Raw genomic sequence first — 25,112 nt, 5'->3', positions numbered from 1 at the left:
GATTCCACACTCCACGACTCAGGTCCGCCCCTCGACATCATGACCCTGCTCATTTACATAATGATCCTTCACCTTGTGGACCCGCCCCATTCCCTGGCCAGTAAAGCTTTCTCAAAAAGATGGCAACGCTATTTATGGGTGGGCTCTGAATGTTAGGTCATCTACCTAGCCATCTGTCTCAGTTTGGGGCCACATATGAAAATTCACATAACTTTAAAGGGACAGTATACACCCCTTTTCAACATGAGCTAAATATGCCAACATGACATTTCAATTATGAAATATCTATTGTTTCTATATTTCTAGCTCTAAACAAGAATATGAAACCAGTTTCACTTACTGTCACAGGGGCTGATACAACTAATTACCAGTCCACTGAGAAGCCCCTGATAAGGAGCTGCTCAATGACTGTCACTTAAAGAAGGGAAGGGTTTCAGTAGGGAGTGCTTAACAAAATGCCCTGTTTATAAAGGAAAGGTGGGGTAAGTACAGTGAAAATAGGCAAACTTCTTGATCAGTGCTTTATAATGGCAACAAAATAGGAAATATGGACTTTTTAATTAAACCAATAGGCATAATGTGATTTCAACACAAGTCCTATTTATTATGTTTAATTTATCAAAGGTGTTTTAGGTGCATACTGTTCTTTTAAAGGCAATTTTTATTAAAATCAACAGTATACATCTGCCATTATGTGCTATACTGGTGATGCGCCATCTCAATGCACAGTAATCCTTGCAAAGAAGGACATGCAAATATATCATCACCCACAACTTCTGCAAGGCCAATTACAACATATAAGGAACTACATGTAAAGCTGCAGCCAGAAATCATCAGCGGGAAACAGATAGGCAGTTTTGAAAGACCAGATTATCTCAAATTGCTGCTGGTCTGTCTCCCCAACACCTTGATGGGGCAATGGCAGACCAGGAAGATAGTCCAAGTAAAAGTTTCTGAGGAGGTGGACTGGCTGCATGGCCAACACAACAGAAAAGTATAGTTTGCTATTCCTGATGAGTTGAATAAAACTTATTCCTGATGAGTTGAATAAAACTTTTTTTCAGAACTACTGTTAACTACAGGAGAGAAAAGTACCACGTGGTATATAAAGAATTGCTATTATGCTCATTTAAATAACGCAAACACAGAGAAGCACAAAGGGTTAGATTTAGGAAGATTGGGTTTTCTACCCATTTCTTGCCAGTTCAAATTATATACATTTTTTTAACCTGTTCCCGGCATTCTGGAATTTTGTTTTGCTTGTTTATCTGTCATTTTCTCCTTTGCCCCTTTGATATGTTCTCAGAAATTGTTCTCTATCATTGTTTAGTGGAATTCCATTTTCATGTGGGCTAAAATCTTTCAAGTCTGCTCAAAATTATAGCACTAAGCACATTTGTAAAGGCCTAAAAGTGCTAATTTTAACATAATTCATGGGAGTGAAGCATTTGCACAAACTGGTTCAAAGAAGTTTCTTAACTGATACAATAAAATGACACAATAGACTTTTGGACTGATCTGTTTTTTATAGCTGTATGGTATCTGTTATTCAGAAAGCTCAGAGTTACCGAAAGGCCAATTTCCAAATTGAATCCAAAATTTAAAAAATTATTTCCTTTTTCATTGTAATAATAAACCTTGTAGTTGATCTGAACTAAGATATAATTACTCCTTATTGGAAGAAAAATCAGCCTATCGGGTTTACTGCCATCCAGTATATTGTGTTGAGGAAAATATTCAATGTAATATAAATGTTGGTTTACGACTAATGCTGTTTACCAATGAACCATGTTTACATAACCAACCATGGGTGAACGTTCCTAGACAGAAGATCATTGAGAATAATACTTTGAACTCCACTACAGGCATGTTTCTAAGAAGCCTGGGTCACTTCTAATATCCAAGCCTCAAAGAAACCATGGAAACCTTGTTTGGAATCCTGATATGTTCCTGAAAGATCGAAAAGATTAGTCGCTCACTTTTGAAAGTTTTCTTTTGTTATTACTATGCCCATTGTGTATCCTTAAATAATTGCAAAGATATTATCAAGAAATGAAATCATTAAAATGTTTATATAGCTTTCTTTTGAAAAAAACTACTTATATTAGGTTGCATTGGTGAATATTGTTGCATTCAGGTCCGAAATGCTTATTTAAAGGGATTTTTATTCAAAAATGCATCAGTTAATAGTGCTCTAGTAGACCTGCACTGAAATCCGTTTTTCAAAAGAGCAAACAGATTTTTTTATATTTAATTTTGAAATCTGAAATGGGGCTAGACATGTTGTCAGTTTCCCAGGTGCTCTCAGACATGTGACTTGTGCTCTGATAAACTTCAGTGTCCCTTTCTTGCTCCCTGACACAAGATGACAGCTCCTTTGTAGATATGAGACTAGCACTAGTAAAAATCCAAGTCCCACTGTGACTCCTTCAGTTACATTAACAAGGAGAAACAATAGCTTATCTGAAAGCAGTTCCATTATGAAGTGCTGGCTCTTTCTCAAAGCACATGATCAGGCACAATGACCTGAGATGGCTGCCTACACACCAATATTACAACAACAACAAAAAATCACACTTATTGGTTCAGGAATACAATTTTATATGGTAGAGTGAATTATGGTCATGGTCTAAGCCAGTGTTGTCCAACTGGTGGCCTATGACCCCCCCCCCTTGTAGGGCTCCCTACATGAAAGTCTGCCTGCTGTGTCTGCTTACCTTGTGTAAACTTTAAAAAGTATCAGTACTGAGATTAACTAGCCCCTGCATGGTTTTCATCTTAGTGTAGTCCTGAGTTTCTCCTGCTGTATTCTGCCATCCCTATAATCCCTGTGTGTGCCATACTCTGTCTGCCCTATGCTCCCAGTGTGTGCCATACACTGCCTGCCCTATGCTCCCAGTGTGTGCCATACTCTGCCTGTGCTGTGGGGCTGTGTTATCTACAGGGGAGGAGGCGGCATATGGATTTAAGGTTATGGTTTAATATGATTTAAATTTTTCACGTATGAATGATATCCCTGCAGTTTTTTGGTGTGTTACCACCATTAATGTGGACATGGTCTTAAAAGTTCTTGTGGTAACATGGGTGTGGTTTAAAGTAGGTGTGGTTTAAAAACAGGGAGTTGTCAAAACTGGCTCCCATTATCGGCCCTCCGCCACGTAGGTCAGAAAAAATCCGGCCCTCGGTACTACAGAAGTCGGACAGCACAATAAAAGTCTAAACAGCAGTCACTCTGCTCTGGCGTGTGTTTCCCAACCTCATAACTTGTTCAAGAAGTTGGACAGCACTGGTCTAAACCATGTTTTGTTGACTGATGCTCTATGCGTCTTCATATAGACTAGATGCCTCTAAATCATTAATCTTGTTGCATTTTGCAACAGATATATTTTCATACTTTGGTTCTGAGTCTGTATTCTCTGTAGTATGATAAAAATGCTCTGCATATTCGGCTTGTTCCAGTAGTGCCACAGGTTCAGTCAAATTGGAATACATATTCTCAAGCTTATCAGAAGTGTGCACACATTCTGTCCCCTCCTCAGCTCTGGTAGGTATTTTCTTAAGGATAGAAGATGTTGACATAACGTTTTTCATTGCTTGATTGTCCTGAAATTTTGCACTTGGAGAGATTGGGGTTTTGTTGTCTATTGTAAAACCTTCTTCCTCACATATCTTCGATGGTGTAATTTTAGTATTGGATGTCTGTAAATTTTTTCTAACAGGTTTTGGAATCCCTTTCTGAAAGCTGCCCAAACGTTTTAATACAGCCTGCACAGCTCCATCAATATTACCTTCGGATCTTCTACGAGGTTTGTAAATCTTTTTTGGAGGTCCAACGCTCAAATAAACGGTGGTAACACCAGTGCTTTTACGTTTCGTATCATAAACATTTTCTATTACACTAGATTCTGCTACTTCTGATTTCAGTGTTACCTTCTGAGCATTAGACATAGTCCTCCTGCGGCCAACAGGCACATTTCTGTGCAGTCTAGGATGATCTTCTGGCTCCTGGTTAATACAAACTTTTTCATAAAAATCATTGGCTTGCTCACTGTGAGTCGGATCATCACCATTTATGGGCTGTGACTGAATAGAAGGCAATTTTGGAAGACTTAAAGCAAGTTTTGGTTTCCGTGCAAGATTGGGTGTCTCAGTAGCTGATGCCCTTCTACTGCCAAATTTAGTTCCCTCAGCAAATGACACAGACGGTCGTTTAGCTTTGGCAATGCTAGATGTCCTGGGAATAGAAAATGGCTGGGAGACATCATCTGCGTTGAAAGCCAAAGAATCTGGAAAAACATTACATTTTGAACTAATTTCCTGAAATCCATCCAGATCAGCGATGGATATTCCTGCAATTGTAAAGAAAATGGATATTTGTAATAACTGGCTATGTTCAGAATTATAAATATATTATAATTATGCATTTTTCAAAAATGGCATTGATAATTATTCCAGCCTCACTTATTCATACAAGCCTTTATGTACACTGGGAACTGGTGCACGTAGAGGGGTTCAAACTCTTACAGGCAGATAGGTTCAACGTTGACCCTTTTTGCCCCTTTTATATAATTATCTCTACCTTTAATATAATTGTCTTGTATCTCCCTAAAATCCAACACTTGGGAAACTATAGAACAGTGAATTTAGCCAGGGAAGCTTCAAGAAGACAAAATGAGAACAGGACCGGCACATTAATTTCTGCTCATCATACAGGCATGCTACTGGTTTGACCAGTTTGTAAACATGCCTAAAGGCCCCCATACACGGGCCGATAAAAGCAGCCGACAGACCGAGCTCAATATCTGGCCGCAAGTTGGACAGATCTAAATCGGGCATCTAAATCCTGTCGGATCGCGGCGGCATCTGTGCGTGTATGCGGTCCCGCGATCCGACCACCCGTTTCGGATGCATTATGATCCGTTCGTTGATCAGCCCGATATTGCCCACTTACTAGAACATATAAAAGCCAAATACAATGTACGATACTGAAGCTTATTTGGAAATATTGGGAGTATTTGGACACATTTTACAACCATTCCACACTCCATACTCTTAGAGAACTGATCTCTAGGAGATTTCATTCCTAAAGCCATTTATGTGGACGCATGTCCAAATGCTCTTTGAAGCCCAACCTGAAGATCAGTTAGGGTGAGACTTAAACAGACACTACCATCGTAAATATATTTTACAATGATATATGATAAAGTAATGTTTTGTTATTTATTTAACACTGTTCATGGGTCCCTGAGCAAATGCTGGAGATCAATATGGGTCATGAAGTCTAAAAATCACTGCCTTAAATATTGTCATCTCCTGGATGCACAGCTTGAAGCCAAGTCAGGTTGAGATATGGGATGATACTATTTCCTCGCACCAGCTATACATTCAACAATGGATGATTGGGTTATATCATCACATATCTGTACTTATTAGGGCCGCCTGAACAAATATTGGACCTTAAAGGGGTGCATTAAGAAATGGGGTGGGGGGTTCAGACAAAACCTCAGTGTACACCTATATTTACCAATGCTGTTGGAGTAAAAAAAGCTTTTTGGTGTTTTAGGACAATATAGTATCATGTACTCAGTCACAGGACATTATTTAAAATGCCAACAAAACTTAACAATATCTACTGTTAATACCTTCTCTTGGAGGAACACAGTAGACTGGACCACCTTCATCTGATTCAAATGAAGAAAAAGAGTTCTCAGACATCCAGCCAGTTGAAGGCGACTCAATGAAACTATGATTAAAAGGAAGCTCTGCATCGTGGTGAGACACTAGAAAACAAAATGATTGTATTATTTTTAATAACTGTAATATAACATAACATTGTAATGCATTTGAACCACAAAAAAATTTAGGGCTCATTTACTATCCACGGGGCAGGGTGCAAAGTGCATAAAATCAGAGCAAGCGACCCTTTTGTTTGCACTTGGCACCTTGAATTTGGGCTCAAGTTACAAGAATGTTACGTTATAATCTGTGCTTCCTTCATGAATACAGTACTGCCTGCTTTCAGAACAGCTATATTTGTCAGGGAGGGAGGCATGTGAGGAAAGTGCGGACATTAGTCCTTGTTTATTGTGATTTTGCACCCTGTAGTGCTCTATCACTTGCACCCACCATCATCATAACTTACCCCACCTGTAAGCACCCAAAGGTGCAAACACTCGCACATCCCAAATGAATACATTGCTGCCTGTACTTAGCACACCTGTGCTTTAACTTATGCTTCTTCTGTCGTGCAAGTGAGGGTGCACCTGTAGCATTGGGTGCAAAGGAGCCTTGTAACTTACACATGTCCTATGGCCTTGTGCCCACCAGCATTGGTTTGAGATGGAGAGGGCTGCAATATCTCTGGCATAATTGCTCATCTATAAAACAAAGGGGCACAATTTTGCTCCCCTTGGTCCTCTAGCACTAATGTCTGGGGTCTTCATAAATGAATCTGAATCTTACCAGTTACCCAGGAGAGTTTAGTATTGCCAACAGAGCAACAGGGCAACAGTGAACTTATGTTAGCCAAGGTCCCTTGAAAATTGTGCTTCATTCTAGAACATGAGCCTCCTTCTTGGGATACCCTGTATAAGAAAAGATATTTCAATTTCAATATGTTCTTTTATGGTTATTACCATTTTAAATGCACTCAAATAACTTCCAGTAAAGTAAAGTAATTTGGATTTTGCAAACCCTTTGTTTTAGTGACAACACTTATTTGTGATGCTGACACCGATTATGAGTAAGCTGTGAACGACTTTTCCATCCCTTGCTAATAGTATAGAATAAAGAAACACATGCCATACCATTACAGAACACCATTCTAAAAATACCCGAGTGCCGATTTAGCAAAGGTGAAAAAAAACAACTTCACTTTACTTTGTAAGGGTTGTTTACATATTCTATCATATTTTCTTTTCTTGTTGTTGGTGAGAACTCAAACCAGCTGAGATCCTTTTATACCGATTGGCACATAATTGTTTGTTAGAATGAAATCTTTCTAAACTATCACTTTGCTCATTTTATCATTAAAGTCTATGGGAACCTTGTGCAATGCTAGCAAAATGTTTTCTCACTTGAGAAAATTCAAGGTACATAACACCTGACCAGGAATATAGGTGAGAAACAATTTGTAACATTTCTCACATGTCAAATTCAGCAAAAAATATTAAAAATAATTACAGTTACAGTACAGTACTGCTAGTATGCTGCGGCTGATATGTGTCCATACCTGTCTTTTGAATCAGACTGGTCAGTTCCACAACAGCAGCAACAGCACAGCAGGAAAAGGAAGCACAACACAGGCACAAGGATTCCTGCAATCAGAGCTCCTTTTTGATTGGATGCTGCAAAAAAAATGGAAATCTATTAGGGCACAACCCAGCATTAGGCACAATAATTTACACTCAAGAAAACCATGACCTGTGCCACTGAAGTGGCATCTAGAAAGTATGCACTGCTGTTGGTATAGAAGATTAGGTTTCAGATGTGTTTGGGTTTACAAAAGAGCATTTTCAAGGTGATGGGCAACATAAAGAACCAGAGGTGCAATTTACTATAGGCAGCAAAAACGTACTCCTTACTCCTAGTTACTCCTAGTAACTTTAAGAGCCTAAATTCAGATCTTTTTATCATATTTTCAGGTCTTCTAGTGGAGTGCAACTGCCCCCCTCAACCCACGACAAAGCCCCTGGAGGTAAGTGGGGGGGGGGGCTTTGCAGCAAAGGGAAGGCTGTCTCATGGCCGCATGGAGTATAAAACCACCTCTGTAGAGAACATACAAAAATAATTGGTTAAAGGTCTTGTTACTAAGAGCTTGCAAACGCTGAAAAACGCTGAAAAAAGAATGCAACTTATTGTTGGAAAACTACAAAACCTTTTGGTCAATGAAACAGATTTATCTATAAGGATATATATTTTAATGTAAAAATGTGCAGTTGGTCTTTCAGCTTTTAAATGTGGGTGCTGACTGCTACTTTTAACTACAGTACAGGATCATTATCCAGAAACCCATTATCAAGAAAGCTCCAAATTACGGAAATACCTTCTCACATAGACTCCATTTTATCCAAATAATCCTTTTTCTCTGTAATGATAAAACAGTACCTTGTACTCAGTCCCATCTAAGATATAATTAATCCTTATGGGAAGTAAAACCAGCCTATTCGGTTTATTTAATGTTTACATGATTTTCTAGTAGATTTAAGGTATGAAGATCCAAATTATGGAAAGAAAACCCCAGGTCCCGAGCATTCTGGATAACAGATTCCATACCTGTACTATTATTTTGATATTTTATGCAGGCTTTCTCCTATTTTTCAGTTTCTAATTTAAAGTGCTGCCTGCTAACTAGGTGAACTACACCCTAGCAATAAGATGCTAAAATTCCAAACTGGAGATCTGCAGAATAAAGATCTATATTTAAAAAAACCAATGAATATAAAAAAAATAAAGGTTGAGTTGAGTTTGTGAAGGTGAATTACCCCTCTAAGGTGGCTTCATAGGAAAATCCACCCATTTGACCCAACAACTGAACAGGTAGTTTATAAGCACACTTGAAAGGTTTGTTTCTCCTTTAAGTTAAATTCATTATAGAATGCCTAATTCTAAACAACTTTTCAACTGGACATGTTTTATTATGTATAGTTTTTTAATTATTTGCCTTCTTCTTCTGAATCTTACCTGCATTCAAATGTGGATCAAATGCTCTGTAAGGCTACTCATCTTTCTATTCAGACCCCCTCTATTCATATTCCAGTCTCTTATTTAAATAAATGCATGATTGCTAGGGTAATTCTGTAGCAGTCAATGGGAGGTATATTTTCATTATTTAAGCTATTTATAATTAAAGTTCAAGTCAAATATTTAAAATTAATGTTATTACATTGCAGTTATGGTTTTTTTTCACGACTTAACATGATTTGAGCTTTGTAGGTTTGAGTTTTTTCATAAATTTGCTCGAGAAATTGTGATTTTTTTAAATTGATATTTTGAAAATGTATGAGCATAAATGAAGAAGGGAAGTATATATGAACTGTATGTTGTTATAAGGGTTAGATATTTTCAGTATTTACCTATCCATCTGTATGAATTCAACCCCTGGCACACACTGGAGCTGGAGGGTCACAAGTTTGATCTCACTAAAACCAACATACATGTTTCCCCTTAAATGAGCCCCCAAGTTCCTGACTTACCCAGGCCCCTCTCTTCATTTATGTACAAATTAGATTTTGCTCATGTTTGCATTCTCCCATCCAGATTCAGCTATCTGACCTCTCACCAGACTGCACTGCACTGATATGTCAAGGACGAACATAAACAACACAGATCTGTGCAAACTGACAGAAAATAATCTTTGGATTTGTCTATGGTGAGCCTGTGTTTTGGAAACTTTCAGTTAATCTTTAACTTTGCTCATATATAACACACATAAAATGGTGTAGTAGAATCAACATAGTGGGGGAGATCAATCATCAGTGACTTGAGCAATCTGTTACTGATGCACATTATTAGCCAAGCACTTAGGGAAAATATAATATGGAACTGTTAATATAAATAATGCACCAAAATAAAAAAAATGATTTGTGCTATTCACATAAATAATTTAACTGGCAGCTACACAGCAAAATATTTTCTCTTGGAGAGTAAAGATGGCCATACATGGGCAGATTTTAAGCTGGCCATACACAGGCCAATAAACGTTACCAACAGACGGCATCTTATTGGCCCGTGTGTGGGGCCCTCCAACGGGCTTCCCTGATCGATATATGGCCGAAAGTCAGCCAGATGTCAATCTGGCAGGGTTAAAAATCCAGTCAGATCATGTCCGCATCTGTGTATTGATGCGGTCCTGCGATCTGACCGTCCGCTTTCCCTTCGTTATGATCCGATCGTTGGGCCCTAGGTCTAGGGTTGCCATCTTTTCTGGAAACAAATACCGGCCTTCCTATATATTTATCTTTTTTCCCTATTAATAACATGGGGATCAACCATTATTTTTACCGGACAGGCCGGTAAAATACCGGCCAGGTGGCAACCCTAGCTAGGGCCCAAGTTCAGATCAGCCCGATATCGCTCATCGAGTGACATCGCTAAACGAGTGGATCTCTCAGTGTATGGCCGCCTTAAGCTGCAGATTTGGCCCCTCCAGACTGAGTTGGCAGCTTATCTGCCTATGTATGGGCCCTCCCTGACTGCTTCCCATACAGATATCTGGCTGAAAATCAGGCATATATCTAGGGCAAGGACTGCATCAATGGATTGATGTGGTCCTCTACATAAGGATCTGGACATAATTGTTGGCCCAGGAGCTGAACAACTGGATCAACTTGAATTGACCCTGCATGTAATTGCATCAGTCTAAGATTCACTTATTTGGCAAACTTGCAAAATAAGATGATCTTTGTGTGTATGGCCAACTTAAGAAAGTCAGACAGTAAAATAGCTTATTTAATAACACTGGCCAAACTTGAAGCTCTGTAGTAACCTATGGCAGCCAACAAATGTTTGCTTTTCATTATTTGTGACTGCCCTCGTATAAATTTGCCCAGTGTTGGCAAATAAGCCAATATCAACTATCAATCATTAAGTCTGTGTGTAGTGAATATACCCTGCTGTTGTGCAGAAAAGTAAACAATATGCCACAAATCTAAAGTAAACAATAGACCCGCAAAGCTATTTTACGGCAAGGTGCACCCCAGGTAATGATGGCATCAGTGAGGTTGTTTTTATATATGTACAGTGGACCTAAAATTATATAACCCAATTAACAGTCAAAACCATAATGATTGATTAATTTAGGGAAATGATCCAATGTTACATATTTGTCTGTGGCAAAAGTATGTGAACTTTTGCTTATAGTAACTGGTGCACCCCTCTTGGGCAGCAATAATTGCAACTAAACATTTCCATCAGCTGTTAGTCAGTCTTGTCCTTACAGAACAGCTTCAATCAAGAATGTTGGTGGTTTCCAAACATGCACCACCCACTTCACTTGCACAACAATTCTATTGCTTTTGACTTCACTTGCACAACAATTCTATTGCCATTCCAAAGCATTTTAAAAATTCACTTTGGTAGATCGATTTGTTTGTTTAGGCTGTATGACCCACTTTCTCTTGCGCTATAGTCTATGGGCACATGCCTAACATTTTCCTGCAGAGTTTTCTGGTACAGTCCAGAATTCATAATTCCATCAATGATAGTAAACTGTCCTCTTCAAGACGCAGCAAAGCAGGCAGCACAAACCAGGATACTGGCACAACCCTGTTTCACAGATGGGATAAGGTTCTTGTGATGAAATGCAGAGTTTGTTTTTCATTCAAACCAAAAAGTTGTACTCTGGTCTCACCCATGCATAGAGCGTTCTTCCAACAACCTTCTGACTTTTCCATGTGGTTTTGCATCCCCTCAATCCACATGATTGTTGTTCAGTGGAGTCATTCACCAATGCAAAAGATATGTTAGCCTGGAGTTCTTTGACATATCCCGGAGTATTAGACATCTTGCGCTTCTTGTGAGGGGATGATATCACTCCAACTTGCAGTACAGCAGTAAAAAGTGATTGAAGTTTATCAGAGCACAAGTCACATGACTTGGGGCAGCTGGGAAATTGACAATATGTCTAGCCCCATGTATATAAATTGAATATAAAAAATCTGTTTGCTCTTTTGAGAAATGGATTTCAGCGCAGAATTCTGCTGGAGCAGCACTATTAACTGATTACCTAGAATGGTATTTGTTATTTATGCCATGATAAGGATTATGTATATATTGGAGGCATGACACACTTAGGAAAATACATAAAAATATTCCTAGTTGAAGCCCCCCACTTGCGATATCAGCTTGGGATGAGGCTACTGGGTTACGTGGAACATTGGGCAGAGTATGGGAGTTCCATAAACAAACAGATTTCCATGACAGTAGTTACTTCCGGCACAGGAATGGAAAAGGGCCCTTATATGCAGACACAGCGGTGTGGAAAAATTGTGTTGGAATGCACATTGCTACAGACTGAGCTTGGTGTTGGATTGGAGCATGTCAAAGACGATTTATCTGGTTGTGAGGTGGATTCACCCTAGAATTAGAGTTCAGCTAAGTAACATTTACTTGGAATGTTTTTATACCTAACATTTTGGCTTGGAGTATAGAGACACTGTAAAGGATATATCTAATAACACATCGTATAGACTGATTTTGCTGCTTTTTTGATGAAGTACAATACATGATATATTATTCACCTGAGGGGCCACTCCAAGTGCTGTGCTATGTTTGTTTGTTTTTATGGGATAGAGTATTTTAACCTATGTGGATGATAAATAAAAAATATTTTTAATATATTTTTGTTGCACATAGCAAATCATTATGCTGGGATATTTGGTTTGAGTTGGTAAATGCTGAAAACACCTTTCTTGCTGTTTTTAAGGGTCCAATGCCAGATGTGGGAGAGCTGAACATGCAAACAGTCAATCTCTGCCAGAGAAGTTAGGTTGCGGTCAGGCAGGAATTTGGGAATTACTACTAAGGATGAAAATACTGATGGCAGGTACCCTGTCCTGGTTGGCCTTGGACAAATGCCTCTTTTTACAATTTATTAAATCGGCCCTGTGGATATTTGCATTATCTTATGCTTCATAATCTATCAAGGCAGTCATGTCCTCTGAATTATTGGCTAACTTACTCCACTGGCATGTTCCATATACTGGGCTGCAGGGACCCCCGCCACATTCGCAGGTGCTTGAGCAGTTTGATCCAAAATAGCCATGAGGGCATGTCTCATTGCAACTGAAAGAAAACAGGGAATATTTACTTTAGAGGTTTCTCATTGATGTGTTTACAAGAGTGATAGAATTGTAATAAATAATAACTTGTGGGTGTATATTGACTACTAATCATTGCTTTGCAAAATGTTCATCCTTGACTTCACTTAGTGCTATAGATGGCAAAAATCAACAGCTATTCTGTTCACGTCTAGATTTTTCGAAAATATTTGCTTTGAAGCAAAGGTTGTTTGCTCTCTAGTTTTGGACATCTTTGTACACATAACCCCAGAGCTTAGGTATCAATATCATATAACCATGATCTAGGCCAGTGATCCCCAACTAGTGGCTTTTGATTGCTCACAAGCCCCCTTGGATGTCTCTACCACTGGCCTCAAAGTAGGTGCTTATTTTTTATTTCCTGGCTTTGAGGCAAGCTTTAGTTGCAAAAAAAAAACCAGGTGTACTGCTAAACAGAGGCTCTTGCAGGCTACCAATTCAGGGACTACTAAATAGCCAATCACAGCCCTTATTTTTTCTTTTTACATTTGAATTTGGCTCAAGGGTAAAAAGGTAGGGGTCCGACAATATATGCCAAGAAGTCCTAAAAAAGGACAACAAAAGTATATGATCTCTATCTATTCCCTTAGAAGTAAAAGCATAATTGTCCTTTTAAGGGTCAGGGCACACAGGCAGATTCGGGGAGATTAGTCGCCCGGCGACAAATCTCCTCTTCTTCGGGTGACCAATCTCCTCGAACCGCATCCCCTGCCTTTCCGCCGGCTAAAATGTGGATGGCAATTGGACGATTCGTTTTCCGAAGTCGCCCAAAATTGCCTCGCGAGAAAACTTCGGGCGACTTCGGAAAACGAATCACTCTGAGTGCCATCCCGCTGGCGAATTTCATTTTAGCCGATGGGAAGGCAGGGGAGGTAGTTCAGGGAGATTAGTTGCCCCAAAGAAGAGAAGATTTGTCGCTGGGTGGCTAATCTTCCCGAATCTGCCTGTGTGTCCTGACCCTTAGGTGAACAGCCGTTTTTTTCAAATCTGAAAATGGGGTATGAAATGAATCATTGCGTATTTAAAGACAATTACAAATTATAGAAGTGACGGTATTAATTGCAAGGTTAAACCAATATAAGCCAATTATTAATACACCTGATGCATTGTTTAGTGAATATTGTTGTCTATATTCACTAAATATAGACCCCTCTTCAATACAGTGCTGTCGCACACTTTGGGGCAGCTACAGGTATGATCAGACTGAGAGACTCAAACCTTAAGGGGCCACTCCTACCACAGTGGCAAACTCCCCACCTGCCTAACGCCTATCCAATGCGCCGCCCGCCCACTCCCAATGTAGCCACCACCCTCCCCCCCAGTGTACCACCCACCAGCCTCTTCATAGCTTGTACTTCTCCTCCTAAAAACTTTCGGGCACTCATTCTGGCGGGGGGGACGACCTGGATTGGTGGGGCCCACTAGGTTTTCTCCTGCTGCCCCACCAGCTCAGTCCGACCCTGGGAACAGGAATGAATGCAGAGGCCGCAGCAATTCTGCAAAAGCGGAAAGTCATGTGCAAAGTGCAAAAAAAAAAACAGTTGAATGCAGCATACTGCCTTAGAGGTCATAACTGATCCCTTATCATTTCTGCTTTAAAGAATGGCACAGCATTCTGAGAAAGCCCAGGCGATATCCAGATAGTTGATGTTCCATAATAGCAGAGTTAAAGTCCACAAGCATCATGTGAACAATCTGGAACAAATATTTGTGAGTAAATGGGCCACAAGTGCTGCTTAGCACCTTGGGTCATTTGCTGCCCCCTAGTGTAAAGAATACCAGAACTAGTAGCTGAAAATTGGGAATCTAATATCTCAGGTTTTTGCAGCCTCTAGTAAATACTGAAGCACAAAAGCTGGTAAATACTTACCCCAATACTAATATGCAATACTAATATTACTGCAAAACGGTGTCCCTACAAAATTTTAAAATGTGGGGACCATGTATTTCAGTGTCTGATTTGTTATTCAGACAAATAAGGGAATAGGCTATGGGTGTGAATACTTTTCCATTTTCATAGTTGATGCTGAGTTTACCTGTGTTTCCAATATCCAGTGTCACAGATACACTCTCCAGTTTTGGGGTCACAGGTTCCATGAATACAGACAGGACACAGATATTGGCATCTTTCTCCGTAGCTTTCGGGTGGGCATTTCGAATCACATCTTAAAAGAAAAATGTGCAGTAATTACTATTTTCTGACAGTCACAGTACAAAAAAAGCACATACTTAGGTGAAAGGCATCAATGGCAAATAAGTTCATTGTTATTACTCAGAGAGTATTGCGAGACAATGACATGGCTCAATTGTGCCACAGGAAGTGTGTTTTTTTCTGCCAGACAATGAAGCAGTTATCCAGAGGATGTGCCCCTTGCATTCAGGATGAATTAATGTCGTTCATCCTTTTCTTTATAAAACTTCTCTTATTTCCTGTTTGTCTGTGTTCCCACACACCATAATAGGACTCTTTTTCTGCCTTTAAAACACTTCAAATGGAGTGGAGTTATAATAATATGTGTACACTTACTGCCCGTTACAGACATGAATGGAGCTGCAGCTCTTCTTCACTTCCTCATCTGCTGATTCATCACACACTGACTAACATGGTACATTGCCCAATTAAATATCAAATCCAATTCTTGAATTGACCAATATTCATAATGCATGGATATTGGACAGACCAGTGGGCCACCATGCACACAGATGTTTTTTTCAAAATGCTTCAGATAATACTGCTGCTCCAGAAGACTTCTGCACTGAAATCCATTTTCCAAAAGAGCAAACAGGTGCCCCCAGTCATGTGTCTTGTGCTATGATAAACTGCAGTCACTCTTTACTGCTGTACTTCAAATTTGAGTGATATCACCTCCCTCTCTTTCCCGCCCACCAGTCTAACAACAGAACAATGGGAAGGTAACTAGATAACAGCTCCCTGGTAGATATAAGAACAGCACTCAATAGTAAAAATCCATGTCCCATTGTGACACCTTCAGTTATAGTGAGTAAGAAAAACAATAGCCTGCCAGAAAGCAGTTCCATAGTGCAGCACTTTCTGAAAGCACATGACCAGACAAAATGACCTGAGATGGCTGCCTACACACCAATATTACAACTAAAAAAATACACTTGTTGGTTTAGGAATGGCATTTTAGATGGTAGAGTAAATTGTTTGCAGTGTAAACAGTGTAATTTAGAAGTAAAAAGGACACCATAAAATCATGACAGAATCACTTTTAACTTCTTTTGCACTCCTACAGGAGTGTCCTGGGGCCACATCGCTAGTATAGAGAGCACAATTGAGTTCCCTGCACTAGAAGAGTTGAATTTCCAGTTTAAAAAAAAATCTAGAATCTTTTTGCTGCTCCTATTAACCTAAGGGGCACTGCTGCCTGAGGGGTGCAAAGAGCACCCCTGCATACACGTACCAATAATTATACAAATTCAATATCATTGGCAAATGAATGAACCAGCTTTAGTGTTCTGGTTGTTTGTAAAACATCTGGTACAGTTTATTGGATCTTTTATAATGGGATGCAGAATGCTTGAGTCTAGAGGCTTTCCTGTCATTTGGATCATCATACACTAAGCTCTGTTAGGAACTTTCTGGACAGCTGGGTTCTGGGTTTCTATGGAAAATTAATAATCAGCATATTAACCCTACATAATTAACCTTAGATGTGTCGTCGAATTCCTACAAAAATAATCAGCATATTAATCCGAGATGTGTCAGTATAATTGCTACAGAAAATATTAACCACACACATGCCATTAATTTTGCTGTAGAAATGGTCAATAAGCACTCCTTATGACCAATGTTTGAGAAAGGCTAGGGACCTAGCCGAAAGGGAAAGGTCCCCATGTGGGACCGAAACGTCGGATGAGATGTGTGAATAAACCAACACTTGTTTTCACCTGAAATTATACAGAGTGTGCTGACTCTTCTTCTAATATATATATATATATATATATATATATATATATATAATTGCACACATTTTTAGAAATATATAAATTCTTACCTAGGCCCCAGTGTTCCAGCATCACAATGTGCGCATGTCCCAGTTTCCCTGTTGCATTCCTCCGTTCCACGACATTTTGGGCATCTTTGCTCACAGTTTTCTCCATGATATCCTGGTAGACATGGCTGGTTGCAACGGGTCCCGTTATAGCCTGGGTCACAGGACAGACAAAGGCCATCCACTGGGGAACAAATCTGTCCCTGCTTGCAGTGCCCACATCTGGCAAGGTGCAATATAATGTTACTGGCAATGCAAAGATCATAAATAAACCACACATGCAAAAGGTCTCTAGTTTTTGTGTTTAGAGGCTGGTGATATTAAACTGAAAGGAAAAGCTGTCAATGCAACTATCCAGAGTGACACACACCAGGCCATGCCCCTCACATACAGAACTGATGAATATTTAAATAACAGAGACCTATGAAGCCTCAGCAGCTGTTTTAGAATTGAAACTATCATCACCCTGGCAGACTGGAATTGTACTTCTATATACAGATGAGGGCCTAGGTGTAGGTGCCTAGCTGCATTGCATCTCATACATCTCATAATAAAGTAAATAATTATTGAAAAACTGGTTAACATTATATTAGCTGAAGTGCTACTTTTCTATCACATTCTGAAACTGAAATTTCCTGCAGGTACAGTCCAACGACAGAAAAGAATGAATGCAGATGGAATTAATAATAATTAATAATATTAAATAATAATATACACCTGCCTAAAGTACGTACCTCGACTTTTCCATTAATAGAATAGTGCCGTTTAAAACGATTCTTGACCATGGCTTTGTACTCCTCACCAATGCAATGCATAATGCTGCCCCTACACAGCTTCTGACATTTATGTCTTATGATGATTGTGCTGAGCAGTTGATTAAATGAAATGTGCCTACTGTCTATAGATCTGCTTGTTTGAACTGTGGGTTAGACAGTGGGATTTCTAAAGATGTGTAGTTTTATCTATTTCCAGGTTGGCCTTCAAAAATATAGTATAGACATCCGTCAAAAGACACAACTATACATACATACATACAATCTAGGAGAAACAAACAACCAAACCATTTGTGATAAATCTAGTGATGATAAAATGGGGTTGAAAAGGATCTGTCCAGCTGGGAAAACTCTAGGGAAATCCCAGACTACCTGATCACATTCCAGCTTTTAAACAGCTCAAGATTGAAATACAGGTATGAGACCTGTTATCTAGAATGCTCGGGACCTGGGGCTTTCTGGATAACAGATCTTTCCATAATTTGGATCTTCATACCTTAAGTCTACTAGAAAATCATGTAAACATTAAATAAACCCAATAGGCTGGTTTTGCTTCCAAAAAGGCTTAATTATATATTAGTTTAACAAGGTACTATTTTGTTAACAGAGAAAAAAAAAATAATTTTTAAAAATGTGAATTATTTGGTTAAAATGAAGTCTATGGGAGACAGTCTTTCTGTAAGTCAGAGCTTTCTGGATAATGGGTTTCCGGATAACGGATCCCATACCTGTATAATCTTGGTAGACTACAAGTGAGTTTTTATCGATATGGACTTTTGCAAAGTTGTCTTTTACCGATTTGGAATTATACATGCCTCATCTCATAATGAACTAAGATTCTGTGCTTTTTATGTGTATCTAAGGCTTAAAGGGGACCTGTTAAGAAATAATTCCAAATCCTATTTTGTGATGTTAGTCAAGCAAAATACATTTCACTTACACTATAAAAATTATTGAAATCTTGTGTTTACAATCTCAGTAGACAGGCAGGTGCCACTTTGTGGACACTGTTATTAAGGCAAGCTCTGCATAATCCCAAAATCTTGTTTATGTGCCAGAATGGGACACCTGATACCAGGTCTGGACTGAGAATTAAAACAGTCCCTCACATTTCAGGTACACAGAGGTCCAAACAGCCCCCAACAGCCCAATAAATACTGAATTTATATGGCACCTTATAGCAGCCCCTCTGGAATTTGCCAGAACCCAGAGATTGCCAGTCCGGACTATGCACTGGCTACACATACGCTTAGATAGTTAGGAGGGCAGGGGAATGTGGGGAGTGCAGTGAAACCTAGGAAGTGCAGAATGGAAAGTCATTGCCTGCCTCGCCCCTTTGCCTAAGGCATAGATAGGGTTGCCACCCGGCCAGTATTTTACCAGCATAGCCGGTAGAAAACATGACAAGGCCGGGGCCGGTATTACAAATTTACCGGCAGTGTAGCTGCCAGTAAATTTGTAATACCCCTAAAAAGGCCCTTGGCCAGCAACCAATCTGATCAAAACGTACCTTTTTCGCTGCCTTCTGGCCATCACGTACCGTGTCTCCACCCCTTTGACATCACAGCCTGCCTCTTTTGTTTCCACCCCCACCACTGGCCCATCAGTGCCGTGGCCCCACCCCCTTTGACATCACAGCCCGCGCCTTTTATTCCCGCCCCCACCACTGGCTGGTGAAAATTTTGCAAAAAGGTGGCAACCCTAGGCATAGAGGAAGTGAAGGTAATATATGATTGACAGCTGAGACTTTTAAAAGAGTTTATAACTGGAATGGGTGTTTAAATAACAAAAATAATTTGGGTTCATGTTTAATTCGAAAAGGACTTTTATTATACAGCTTTTTAAGTCTGGATGACAGGTCCCCTTCAAACCATTAAATGGAGTAGCACTAAAATAAGTACAATCACTCCAAAGTACACATTCTTTATTGTTCCCTGTGGATAAATGTATATTTGGCAGAAACATATTATATGTAACAGTACTCGGCAATAGCAAGCTCACCTGTTTTTGCAGTTGGTTCCGTATGTTCCAGGTGCACAAAGATCTGCACAGCTTGGCCCTTGATATCCTACATTACAGTCACACTTTCCATTCAGGGGGTTACATTTGCCATGGAGGCAATCACACTGGTGCTCACAGGACTCCCCCCACCAGCCTTCTTGACATTTGCACTTGCCATTGGTCTGAAGGCAGGGTGAGTTGTTGCAGTTGCATCTCACACTGCATTTTAGACCCCACCACCCTGTGTCACAGATGCACTGGCCAGTAGCTTGGCTACAGCGTGAAGTCTGTAGGTTACAATGGCACGGTTTGCTGCAGTAGGGTGTCCACCATCCATGCTCACAGTGACATGTGCCAGTAAGAGGGTCACAGGTTCCATGTTTGAAGCAGGGGCAGGGATGCTGGCAGTTAGGTCCCCAGCGATTTGGATTGCAGGTGCATTGCCCATTCACGGGGTCACACTTCCCATTAGGAAAGCAAGAGCAGCTTTGCTTGCAGTCTGATCCCCAATACTGGTCAGGGCATCCTAACACACAAATGAATAGTTATAAAGCTGAATTTCTGGCATTCTGAAAAGTGCATCAACATTTTGCTTATATGCTACATAATGTGGTTTATAGCAAGGGAATGGATGATAAAAGAACATAATTTTACATTGTGTAATTCCTTTTCAATATCTCAAACATGGCTGTCTAACTGAATTTCCCAGCATACCATCAATAGCTAAGAGACTATAGCTTGGCCATCCTTTTGTTAGGTACAGTTCTAAGGCCTCCAGAATTGCTAGGGTCCCATCTTCTTTAACTGCAGCCCTGCACTGTTACCTTTACTTAGTCTAGTTTGCAAGTAACAGTGTGTGGTACCATGTTTATTTTACAATTGGGGAAGTTAGCATTGGACCTAAGATGTAGCCTTCTGCAGCTGTGATTAAATCCACATTAGTCGAAAGGCCCCCATACACGGCCCCATACACGGCCCCCATACACGGCCCAATTGGGCCCTAGGGTCCACGAACAGATCAACCAGATATCGCCCACCTCAATGTGGACATATCGGGGAGAGATCCGCTCATTTAGCTACATCATGGACACAGCGGATCTCTACGTCTATGGCCACCTTAAGTCTAAGCTAATTGTGAATGTAACCATGCTAGCAGGCCTTGGAGAAACCAGGGATCTTTCCCTTAAAGAAAAAAATCAAAACCACAATGTCAGTGGACATAATCTCCCCGAATCAAGCGACTAAATCTCCCAGAATCTGCTTGTGTGGACTAACCCTAAGGGCTCAAATTTAGGCTTAGATCCAGTCTTATCAGTTGCCCACATGATTGCAGCTGTGACTATATACATACTATTGATGTGTGGGTCGAGTTTCCATTGACTTACACCCAACCCTAACCCAACCCAACCTGAACCCAGCCCACTCTGTCCCCTCTATTTATATTCCCGAGCCCACCCGGGTGTCATGAAAGGGACAGGGAAGGTGTGAGTTTATAAATTCAGGAAACAGAAGCCGGCAGTGTGAGCGACCCAAAGATTTTTTGCTATAGCCGGCCTGAACCCGTCCGACCCATGGGTCCCGGTCGGCTCGCTGATTACTAATGCATACTTCCTATCCACTGACCCTGGGCCTTAGTGACCCTTTAAATCTGACCACCAGAGGTTCAGTATGCACTTAGTCAAACTGTCTCAAAGTTTACAGAATTGCCAGCTTTAGGGCAGGGGTCTCCAACCTTTTTTAGATGTAGAAAGTGATATTCTGTAATTGGTTGTCATTTTGTTATTTGTGTTTTTTTCAGTTATTTAGCAGCTCTCCAATTTGCAATTTCAGGAATCTGGTTGCTATGGTCCAAATCACCCTAGCAACCATACATAGATTTTAATAAGAGACTGGAATATGAATAGGATAGGTCCTAATAGAACAATGCGTAATAAAAATTAAGACGAACAATAAATTTGGAAGCTTACAGAGCATTTGTTTTTTTAGATGGGGTCAGTGACACCCATTCCAAAGCTAGAAAGAGTCAGAAGAAGAATGCAAATTATGAAAAAACTATAAAAAAAAAAGAGAAATAATGAAGACCAATTTAAAAGTTTAATGGAATTGGCCATTCTATAAGTTAACCTAAAGGTGAACCACCCCTTTAAGCTCCCAATATTAATAATTAGGTAAAGTAAATTGTGCCCATGTAGCCAATTCAATATTAGTTATGCTTAATGGAACTGTTCAGTATAAAATTAAAAACTAGGTAAATAGGCTGTGCAAAATAAAAAATGTTTCTAGTACAGTTAGTTAGCCAAAAATGTAATGTATAAAGGCTGGAGTGACTGGCCAGAACACTACTTCCTGCTTTTCAGCTCTCTAACTCTGAGTTAGTCAGTGACTTGGAGGGAGGCCACATAGGACATAACTGTTGAGTGAGTTTACTATTGATCCTCAGCATTCAGCTCAGATTCAAAAGCAACAGTTATGACCCATGTACCTCCCCTAAGTCACTGATTGGTCACTGCCTGGTAACCAATCAGTGGAAACCAATTGAGCTGCAAAGCAGGATGTTGTGTTCTGTTAGACATCCAATCACTCCAGCCTTTATACATTACATTTTTGTCTATATTAGAAACATTTTTTATTTTGCACAGGCTATCTTTTTACCCAGTTTTTATTTTTACATTGAATAATTCCTTTAATACACAAATCTAGACCAAACTTATTTTCAAATAATAAAATGTAATTTTCAGCTATATAAAGGTCACAGAAAAGAAGTTCCTGTACTCACGTGAGTTACAGCTGGCTCCAAAGTACCCAGGTTTGCAGCGACACACTCCAGGCCTAATACAGACTTCATCTGTCTGGCAGGTGTCTTCTCCTTTACAGATTGCTATAGGAATAAATAAGGGGGGAAGGGCCAACTTGAGTGTGGTTCCCTCACATTTACAGTATGAGCAAATATAAACTTATTGGCTTATTATGCATTTCTATGAATGAGAAGGTATCTAATTCTCTGTGTGCAAGTTAACTGCTAGCCTGTGTATGATATACCCATGCATGGGAATCTGAGCTTGAAGAACATGTAGTATACTAGTACACAGGGCAGCCATAAAGGGGGGACAGGGGGTACAACTTTCCCGGATGGTTTGAGGTGTTAAGGGGGGACCCGGACGTGCTGAACTTTCTTGGATACCAGTGCCCCACTATCAGTGAGCTTCAGAAGGGAGGGCAGGCAGGAGCTCCGGCGCCTAAATCTTTTTTTCTAACAAATTCTGAGCTCCTATTTAACAGTGAAGTGTTTGTCCCAGTAAAGCTGCATTGGGATGGGATGGGTGAAATCTGAACCTCCCCTTCACTTTATTCAATCCTCGTTCGGCTTTACCGCGACTTGCACTTCACTGGCAAATCAAGAGCACAAGAAAGCAAAGATGCAAGTACCTGAGCCCCCAAACTCTGCAACTCACTCACAGCAAGGAGCCCAACTGAAGTAAGTGCAACCAATGTTCTTTTTTTTTTATAACTGGTAGGCGCCCTGGCACCAATGTTCTTTTTTTAATAACTTGTAGGCGCCCTGGCACCAATGTTCCTTTTTTAATTACTTCTAGGGGCCCGGTCACTAATGTTCTTTTTTTTAATAACTTGTAGGGGCCCTGGCACCCATGTTCTTTTTTTAATAACTTGTAGGCGCCCTGGCACCAATGCTCCTTTTTTAATAACTTGTAGGCGCCCTGGCACCAATGTTCCTTTTTTAATAACTTGTAGGCGCCCTGGCACCAATGCTCCTTTTTTAATAACTTGTAGGCGCCCTGGCACCAATGTTCCTTTTTTAATAACTTGTAGGTGCACTGGCACCAATGTTCCTTTTTTAATTACTTCCAGGGGCCCTGGTCACTAATGTTCTGTTTTTTAAATAACTTGTAGGGGCCCTGGCACATATGTTCTTTTTTTAATAACTTGTAGGGGCCCTGGCCACCAATGTTCCTTTTTTAATTACTTCTAGGGGCCCTGGTCACTAATGTTCTTTTTTTTTTTTTAATAACTTGTAGGGGCCCAGGCACCCATGTTCTTTTTTTCTTAACTTGTAGGGGCCCTGGCCACCAATGTTCCTTTTTTGATTACTTGTAGGGGCCCTGGTCACTAATGTTCTTTTTTTTTTTTTAATAACTTGTAGGGGCCCAGGCACCCATGTTCTGTTTTTCTTAACTTGTAGGGGCCCTGGCCACCAATGTTCCTTTTTTGATTACTTGTAGGGGCCCTGGTCACTAATCTTCCTTGTGCTGGGCCCTGTGATTTCTGATGGCAGCTCTGCTAGTGCAAGAGCTAAACATGCATTGTATCATTAGCCTATTTTTTTAAGCTTATAGCATATTTGCTCTGGGTTTTAGGGACAAACAATATCAGTACAACTAAAGTATTGATACAACACGGTGTGGTCATTAGCAAATTAGTACAAATAAATACATTACTTTAGGCATTGACAGGAAAGGAAAATATCCCCTAATAATCAATCTGTGTTCCATATTTAGCTTCAATAAGTCATGAGGTTTAGTGGTATAAACACAGCTCTTATGCACAGCTGAAGTAATTGCTTCATGGTACTATTTAAGGAACATCACCATCTAGTGGTAAACTTCTTAAAATGCTTATTGTTAGATCTGTAATGTTAATAAATTAAATGATGACCCCATACCCCTAATAAATATATGGCATGTAAGTATTCAGATATTCTGTTCCCAGCTTTATTTTCGTTCATTTTCTAGTTCTTGAACAGACTTTAATTAAATTTTTTGCTAACTGCTTTTTCAAAAGCCCAAATGAAAAAGTTTTTACTGATTTCTTTTTCTGCAAATGTATAAATGTATAAAATATTGTTGACTTGAGGTTTATGATCTGTTAATAAATGACTATTTTCCTCTAGTCTCACAACAGTGGATTTTTCCATTATCTTGTGTTCATTAAGGATAATCAATCATGTAATGTAGCGTTGAGATATTGTAACTAAGCTACCACTGGGAAGCAGTTCTGTGATGTCAGTGGAATATTAAAGGGCTGCCACAACTTTCCTTAAAATTTACAGATGTATTCGGATGTTCAGTGTGCAGGTGTACCAGGGTATTTTAACCTTTTCTTAGAGAGCGCAAAATAATTCAAGGTATATGTTTTGTGACCCAAAAATTGGTTTCACTTCAGTTTATGAGTTACATTACTATTTGCCAATATAGGAATATAATTTACAGTATAAAAAGTTATCGTGGAGACCACAGGCCATTAAAAGCATAGAGACCCATCTTTGGTTACCAACCCATAGATCATGAATTCCAGGGCGAAACACTGATTTCTCTACACATGCATTTTTTTTCCAGTTGGACCTAAGTCAATCTCACATATGAATGAGTTACTGGTAATGTCTATGATTGTGAAGGGTTTTTGCTGTTGACAGCCAACCATAACCCTGAACTGCTCAGTAGCTGCCTGACAATTCAGCCATTGTAAAGCATTCCTGTACAAAAAAAGAA

At 39.8% G+C, this 25,112-nt stretch overlaps 1 protein-coding gene across 1 annotated transcript in view; it reads right to left on the bottom strand.

Moving 5' to 3' along the window:
* Positions 1–3,079: 3,079 nt before the first annotated feature.
* scarf1.L (scavenger receptor class F member 1 L homeolog) overlaps positions 3,080–25,112 on the bottom strand; it is a 30,756-nt gene continuing 8,723 nt past the window's right edge. The window contains exons 3-11 of the mRNA XM_018246277.2: positions 22,385–22,486; positions 19,609–20,134; positions 16,838–17,056; positions 14,855–14,983; positions 12,680–12,783; positions 7,232–7,346; positions 6,463–6,584; positions 5,643–5,780; positions 3,080–4,349 (exon numbers count right to left, since the gene is read on the bottom strand). Coding sequence (XP_018101766.1) covers positions 3,319–4,349; positions 5,643–5,780; positions 6,463–6,584; positions 7,232–7,346; positions 12,680–12,783; positions 14,855–14,983; positions 16,838–17,056; positions 19,609–20,134; positions 22,385–22,486 — 2,486 coding nt within the window. The 3' untranslated portion in view covers positions 3,080–3,318. The remainder of the gene's footprint in view (positions 4,350–5,642; positions 5,781–6,462; positions 6,585–7,231; positions 7,347–12,679; positions 12,784–14,854; positions 14,984–16,837; positions 17,057–19,608; positions 20,135–22,384; positions 22,487–25,112) is intronic.

The sequence above is a fragment of the Xenopus laevis genome, chromosome 2L (genome assembly GCF_017654675.1).
Source record: "Xenopus laevis strain J_2021 chromosome 2L, Xenopus_laevis_v10.1, whole genome shotgun sequence".
NCBI classification, from domain to species: domain Eukaryota; kingdom Metazoa; phylum Chordata; class Amphibia; order Anura; family Pipidae; genus Xenopus; species Xenopus laevis.
Note: the sequence above shows the minus strand (reverse complement) of the source record. Positions and strands in the feature narration are given on the sequence as shown.